This window comes from Patiria miniata, unplaced genomic scaffold (genome assembly GCF_015706575.1).
Source record: "Patiria miniata isolate m_02_andy unplaced genomic scaffold, ASM1570657v1 HiC_scaffold_6, whole genome shotgun sequence".
Classification (NCBI taxonomy): domain Eukaryota; kingdom Metazoa; phylum Echinodermata; class Asteroidea; order Valvatida; family Asterinidae; genus Patiria; species Patiria miniata.
In genome coordinates, this window is record NW_024037073.1 from 18,894,741 (window position 1) to 18,902,756 (window position 8,016).

General features: G+C 42.6%; 1 protein-coding gene and 1 non-coding gene across 3 annotated transcripts in view; one reads left to right on the forward strand and one right to left on the reverse strand.

Annotated features, from left to right (window-relative positions):
* Positions 1 to 2,280, forward strand: part of LOC119742653 (TBC1 domain family member 10B-like) — a 37,179-nt gene extending 34,899 nt beyond the window's left edge. For both annotated transcript variants that reach the window (XM_038218798.1, XM_038218797.1), the window contains exons 8-9: positions 58 to 212; positions 440 to 2,280. In XM_038218798.1, the coding sequence (XP_038074726.1) occupies positions 58 to 212; positions 440 to 2,110 (1,826 nt within the window). In that variant the 3' untranslated portion in view covers positions 2,111 to 2,280. The remainder of the gene's footprint in view (positions 1 to 57; positions 213 to 439) is intronic.
* A 3,784-nt stretch (positions 2,281 to 6,064) lies between these two features.
* Positions 6,065 to 6,137, reverse strand: Trnaa-ggc. Its single transcript has one exon. It is a non-coding gene; the product is annotated as a tRNA-Ala (tRNA).
* Positions 6,138 to 8,016: the final 1,879 nt, after the last annotated feature.

The window sequence follows — 8,016 nt, forward strand, 5'->3', positions numbered from 1 at the left end:
ACCGTGACGGTTATGTCAAGTTTTGCAAGTCATTTATTTATTTGTTTGTGTTGCCAGGTGTGAAGGTTTTATTCCGCGTTGCCCTGGTCTTGCTCAAGAGCACCCTGGGCCGGTCAGAGCAGCTGCGCGACTGCCAGGGTCTGTATGAAACCATGGAGGTACTGCGGAACATCCCGGCGTCAATCACGCATGAAGACTTCTTGGCTGCTGAGGTGAGTTTCATCCTTCCGTTTCTAGTAATGGACCCTCTGCATGTTGGGGCACCAAGCAACAGTAGGGACCTTTAGAAGAGATTTCCTGCTATAGTACGTATCAATTTTTGTTTACTGTTAAGCAGCGCCGTGAAATTGGGCCCAGGTGAGCAAATTGAACATTTATGGAGTTAGTTAATGGGTCATTTTTTTGAATGAGTTGCTGTTTGCTCTGGTTTTGTTCTCAGATGCTGAAGCTTAGAGTCTTTGAGAAAGACATGGAGGCGGAACACTGCCTCTCTCTGGCCAGACGGAAGGTCATCAAGGAACGGCAGCTGGCGCCCGAGAAGGCCGCGGCCATGCAGCGCGACATCGACCAACTGCGCAAGAAGAAACGCGGAAAGGTCAAACCGCCGCCAAACAGAGACCACAGGGAAGGCTTCGGAAGTTCAGACTTGCTGGCGCAAGAAAAGGCGGCCGAACAGAGCGCGAGCGCACAACGTCCGGAAGAGCCCATGGGGGCATGGAATGAGCACCACCAAGTGTTGGAAAGAACTGCTCGTGCTCAGTCGCCCGTGAGCGACCCCACCAGCGGACGAACGGAGATGGTCCGCGAAGTCCATGTTGACAATCCCCCGAGAGACTGGAACAGGGGCACGGCAGAATCCCCAGTTAGTCCGGGCCCTGAGAAATCAACGAAGAGCAAAGACTCTAAGAAGGAGGAAAAGAAGAAAGAGAAAGTGGAAAAGAAGAAAGGGAAATCCCACTCCAAGACGGAGGTGATGAGCATACCAAGCCCTGGGACGGTCTTGGGAGAGGAGGTGGACGGAACAACAGAGCAAACGGACGATAAAGACTGGCACAGGGGCACAGGGGAATCCCCAGGTAGTCCAGGCATAGAGCAACCACCAAAAAGCAAAGACTCTAAGAAACAGGAAAAGAAGAAAGAGAAAGTGGAAAAGAAGAAAGGGAAATCCCACTCCAAGACGGAGGTGATGAGCATACCAAGCCCTGAGACGGTCTTGGGAGAGGAGGTGGACGGAACAACAGAGCAAACGGACGATAAAGACTGGCACAGGGGCACAGGGGAATCCCCAGGTAGTCCAGGCATAGAGCAACCACCAAAAAGCAAAGACTCTAAGAAGCAGGAAAAGAAGAAAGAGAAAGCGGAAAAGAAGAAAGGGAAATCCTACTCCAAGACGGAGGTGATGAGCATACCAAGCCCCGGGACGGTCATGGGAGAGGAGGTGGACGGAACAACAGAGCAAAAGGACGATAAAGACTGGCACAGGGGCACAGGGGAATCCCCGGGTAGTCCGGACACCGAGAAACCACCAAAAAGCAAAGACTCTAAGGAGGAAAAGAAGAAAGAGAAAGTGGAAAAGAAGAAAGGGAAATCCCACTCCAAGACGGAGTTGATGAACACACCCAGCCCTGAGCCGGTCTGGGCAGAGGAGGAGGCAGGAAACACAGAGCAAAAGGACAAAAAATCCAAAAATAAGGGAAAGAAAGCGAAAAAGGCCGAGAAAGGCGGCAAGAAGAATAAAGAGAAAGCCTCGCATTCCAGTAGTCAGCCATCATCCCCGCTCGGCAGCCCCGACCAGGAGGAACCAAGGAGGTTGTCGAACGGAAATGACCATGCGGTAAAGGAAACTGTCAGATCTGATAACGTCACTGAGGCCCTGCCCGAACAAATAACAGAGTATCGTTTATCGCCCTATGCTGAAGTTTTCCACCCAGAAACAGAACCGGTCCCAGTTGTCACGGGAACCAATAACACTGAGGATTTGCCTGGTATCCCGACACGGTCACCGGCTGAAGAACAACAAACTTCACCATCGTCCAGACAGGCATCGCAGCATCAGGATCACCATGACGACCAAAGTCAACAACACTTTGGCCTGGAGACACCTGTATGAGAGATTCCATCATTTGTTATGTAACAATTTGTTTTCTTTTACAGAATTTGACAAGAGATGGCATATAAAGTAGAACGGATCATCGGCGGTAACTCTGAATAACGGTGGTTGTGGTCCTTTAAATCCTGGTAAAATATCCTGCTCAAGGACACAGGTCTCTTTTTTTTTTACTCAAAATCACTATATTGGCATCAGTTGATGCCGATGAAATGGATTAAATTGTCTTTATAGAGGACAAACCTTTTCGCATGTTGCATGATTTTTGAAAGAAAAACAAAAAGGAACATGAAAAAAAATAGGAATACTGTGCAATGCTTTTTTATTACTTAAATGGCTGATCTGTAAATAGATGCAGTTCCTTTAATAAGCCAAACGGTTGTATGTATAAGCTATTTGATCTTTATTACAAAATATTTGAAAAAGAAAATTATTGATTAGTTAATAATTATGTTAAATACGGGATGTGGTTGGTCAAAGTTGGCCTAAAAAATAGTGTAAATATAATCACGATAATTTGGAACGACAGCGCAGCAATTCTGCTGAGCAACTTCACTTTCTCAGTGAAAATTAACCGGGAAACCGGTCACTTTTCATTATTACTGTTCAGGTGAAATTTTAGCTGGTAACCTTTTTTTTCGTTCGTCACTCAGTGTTCTCTGCTTAGTGCTTTATGCAGTAAGCAACTCGGAGAGATCAGCCCTCTTATCTCATCCGTAAGCAGTAAAATCTTACATGCAGTAAGCAGATTAACCCTAACCTTCCCAATTCCTCCAAAATCCTCTTTGCATAATTATTAATCATTTCTGGTACTGAAACCAAGGATTCCTCAAAGGCACCCTAGGCACTGTAGCTCGCAAGCCTAAAGAAACCTGTGGAGAGAAGACAATGAGAAGTTACAGTTTTAGAGGTGGGAGGAAAAGCCCAGAAGAATATTCTGGAGAAAACCTACGGAATCAGGTAGGGACTGAAAACCCAATCCACATATTGGCCCAGGCGGGATTCGAACCCGGGTCACGGCGGTGGAAGGCGAGGAAAGTACTGCTGCGCCAACCTGACTGTTGGATTTCGAAGGATTGAGGGCTTTTGAAAAATCAAAGCACTGTAGGATTTTGATGGATTGAGGGTGTAACAGAATTTTGCCCCTGGAGGATAATGGAGGATCCAGGTTAGCAAGCCCCAAGTGAGCCTGGATGAAATTGGAGGATTGAGGCTCTGGCTGGTTTTGCAACAACAACAAAATGATTTTGGAGAATTCAGGTTGTTACTTGCTTTATGCATGTATGCTTGGGCTGGCATCCAGCATTTACCACTGTTTATTGTACAGCCCCTTTTAATACACCAGCTATTTAGGGCCTTGGCGTTACAAATCCACAATACAGGATAACAATGGAGGAGTTCAATAAGTTACACAGGCTAATGAACACAAATCCGATTATGTGATAACATGCCAGCAAACCCAGCGGAGGATTTCGAAGGATCCAGGCAGAGGCCTCCAGCGGCAAAAAGTGGATGATTTTGAAGGATTCAGCTGCTTAGAGTTGTTAAGTCTTTGCCATTGAAGGCTTTTGGAAGATTCAGGCTGCTTCTGGGCAAGAGATCTTAGGGAGTTAGGGTGGAAAAGCAACATGTTTAAAGTCAACTCATAGTTCATGGAAATGTGCATGCAAAGCACAGTTGGTAGGCTATGTGATCAACTCTTTTTTTTGCATTTGTTGTACAAATATTACTTTGCTGTTTATACACACATTCAGGCATTGGCATTTGTGTGATGTATGAACCAACATTTTTACCCTGATAAACCAAAGTGGATCTATGAAAAGTTGGACTCCAAAAGTTTGCCAAAGGGTTCGTTCTGACGTTACAAACAAGAGTGGACAAAAGGAGTGGGTTTAAGTTGAGTGGTTATATGCCGAAAAGCCGCATTGTGGACCGTGTCAGAATGATTCATTCATATAATCTGGGTTCCTCCCATTATGACAAAAGAGTTTGTGGAAAAAAAATTGGCCAGACCCAGTCGGAACAACAATGCATACTTGCTCATGCAATTCATGGAACGTTGCTGGAAAAAAAATATGAAAAAAAAGGAAATATCATAAAAGGACTGTTTTGGCTTCTTTGCTGTCAACATGCTAACCATTAGGCCAAGTTGGAAATAAAATGTGTTTAGCACCCCTGCATGCCCACTTATTTAAATTACATTTCCCCCCTAAAAAACCTGAAGCTAAACTTGTCAAAACATGAAATTTGAGAAATTAATTTCTCTTTGATAAAATTCAGTGTTGATATTTGGGGTAACCAGAAAGCTTCATGCACCAGTAATCTATCTGCTTCGTTCACAAGTACCCCCTCACCGGCAAAGAAAGTACAGTTGTGGGTGACCGAATGACGCCATCTTGCCTGACTGCAATATTTTGCCGCGAAGCACTCGCGGCCATTGCATGTATATAGTACAAATCCCCTGGTGTACGTGCGTCACACACAAGGAACGGTGCGCGCGCGTCAACCAGCGAAATGCATGTCCTAACCACGGGACGTCGTTGCTAGGTAAAAGGGCGCCCTCTTTTGTTGGCGCACGGAGCCCATGGGTCAAGTTTGCATCAAGGCTGTTGCAGTACATTCTGTAGAGTGCACCCATATTACGGAGATTATATTTGAACAAGTCTTTTTGTTACAAATAGATTGGTATTTTTAAATACATATCATTAATCTATGGACATTTGTGTTTGAAGCGTGTTCATGTAATTTGTGAAACTCATTGTCCCAAAAGTATATATGTATGTATTCATGATTTGTATAGGTTATACACGTGTGTATTTTCTATTATGTGGCCTTCTTTTTAGATTACAAGTCGTTAGTTTGATATATTTGCATAAAATTAGCAGATGATGTTGCATGATAAAGACATAAAATGTAAATGATGGAAATGAATATATAATTAAGATCAGCTTTTTGTTCCCCGAAACTGGCATAATAGCGCTGTGAATTCCAGTGTAGATTAAATTTTTGGTTTCTGTAAATAGTTGGAATTGTTGAATACCTTATCAGTGTATAAAGATTGCGACACACGGTAGTATGTGTCCTGTAACTACATTCCTTCCTACGAGTATAATGTCTTGGTGCTTCTGGTAAATATCCTTTTCAAAGAGTGATTATATTTCTGTTCAGTATATTCCTGTAAATGTTTTATTGATTTTTCTTGCCTTTGAAGCAAAGCCCACCTTTCTAAAACCTTTCATCTGGTAATCCCTTTATAAGTGTACATGTAAATGAACAAAACTTGTAACCGATATTGGCTAGTTGAAAAAAAAAATGACTGGATTGGTTTAAAGTTGCATTCCACTTGCTCATCAAAAAATACTTTAAATTTTTTTTTTTTTTCAATAAAGTTTCAGCCGGTATGTTTCATTTCAACACAAAAATTCTTTTTAGGCAGAAACTGATCTGCCTTGTGAGCATACTGGCGCCCAGTCCGTACATTATCGATACTGATTGTGGGGCGGGAACCAGCCTATCCCATGAAAACGGAATTACTGTCGGACAGCAAGTAATTCAAGATTTGTAATGTAATGATTTCGTAACTAAACCTTGGCTTTACTCGGATTGTTTCGGTTGATGTCTCAATCAAAAGTGAATATCTATTGTATTGCTAGAAAAATAGCAATAGAATCTATTTTTTGGGACGAAACTTGAAAATAGCATGAGGAATGCAACTTTAGACTTGTATGGTGCATGTATCTGACAATTTAGAAGACTACCAACAATGTGGCTGGGTGGCTCAGTTGTTAGATCACGGGTACAGTGTTACGGAGGTCACAGGTTCAAGTCCCACTCCAGACAATTGTTCTGCTTAATATTGATTACAAGTTGATTTAGTCAGGTTCCCTTTTGTGGTGGGTTTGACGAATGAAACTTAGAGATATTTTATATTAATTTTGTAAACTTGAACACAGAAATTGACTGGAGCGGGGTTTGAACCTGCGACCTCCGGACTGCCATTCCGGTGCTCTACCAACTGAGCCATCCAGCCCTATGTTGGCGGTTCACCATTTTCATTAGTGTCATTGTTCAAAGGGGAATAGTCAGTAGCCATTTTGTATTAAGCGATTTGTGCATGACCTTTGTCCCAAGTAAGTTAAATTTCAATATCTGGTACCCTGACTCCTTCAGATGTTTAGGCAGATTTATACTTTAAATTTTTAGCAATAAAGACATTGTTGCTATGGTTTAGGATTAGCTATTGCATACATGTATTTTGCAAGATGTCCAACAAATGTATACAGTTGGCAAAAAAATTGTCCATTTATAAAACTCTTTTAGCAAATATATTTACCAAGCAATCAGTAGGAGAGCAGATAGGCAACACTTTTCACATGACATTTTGGCTCCTAAGCATTTGTGATAAGCATATAATTTGGTCATAGTTTTGTGAGTCACGGCCATAGGTTTTGCAAACTATTAGTAAGCAAACTATTAGTAAGCAAACTATTAGTTAGCAAACTATTAGTTAGCAAACTATTAGTCAGCAAACTATTAGTTAGCAAACTATGCGCCCATCATTCCAAACCAACAAAAAACTAATTGTATTTTATAATTATAAACACTCTGTATGTATACAAAAGACACTGCCAAACACAAAAACAAATTTCTCTCTCAGATCCAGGGAGTGTAAATTTGGACAAAAAAGTGTTGCCAACAGTGATGGAGAATATAGGCAACTGGTGGTGGCCCATGCAAAATGGTGCTTAATTGTTAAAAACAAAATAAATGTGTATAGCAGCTCTCTGTGGTTGGCCCCAGGTAGTGTCGTCTTGCTAGCCTTGAGTTCAAGTTTTGGGTTGACGCCATTCCATCATCTAAATTGAGCAACTGTAAACGAAGAGTTTGTTTCCAAGACATGGGTCGTAGAGGTTGATGGCAAAAAATGTTGTGTTCCACAAACCTGACAAACCTCCCCCCCCCCCCATCACCTTTGTACATGGGCGTCACCAGGATTTTTCTAGAGGGGGGCAAAGCTCTCAAAACCCTTGTACTTTCTCCAGCATATCCGAGTCCTCAATTTATCACTTCTTTTCAAGGGTGGGCGGGGCATATTTGCCCACCCCACCCCCATTGACACCCCTGCAGATGGCCATGTTGTTAAATGTGCATTATTTAACAGCAATATGACTTCGCACCTCATCTTTTTTTCTTTTCTTTTTTGCTTTTCCAGGGGGCGGGGGAGTGCCCAACCCCCCCTTGCCTCCTCCCTTCGCAACGCCCATGCCTTTGTGGTAATATTTTCATGCAAAGTTTCAAGTATTCCCCCCCCCCCCCATTGATGGCTTGGGGATTTGAACCCAAGGTGGAGGGTGAGGAGATTATCACTCCACAAACCTGACTCCTTGTTTGTGGTTATGTTCTCGTTAAGTTTCAAGTAATTTCCCCCAAAATCGGTAAAAAAAAAGATGAAAAAAATAAGAAGTAAACGTTGCATGGTTGTGAAAAGAACATACACTGTATAACAGCTGTTCCTAAACTACATTTTTCGCTTTCGTGCATCCTTAAATTGCGATTAACTATATCACGGCCCTGTCGAAACCGACTGGGGGCAGCCAGGAGAGGGTGTGATTCCAAAAGGTAACAAAATGGCCTGTATCGCATTACAAAATGGCCTGTATCGCATTACAAAATGGCCTGTATCGCATTACAAAATGGCCTGTATCGATTACAAAATGACATGTGTCGCATTACAAAATGGCCTGTATTGCATTACAAAATGGCCTGTATCGCATTACAAAATGGCCTGTATCGCATTACAAAATGGCCTGTATCGCATTACAAAATGGCCTGTATCGCATTACAAAATGGCCTGTATCGCATTACAAAATGGCTTGTATGGCATTACAAAATGGCCTGTATAGCATTAC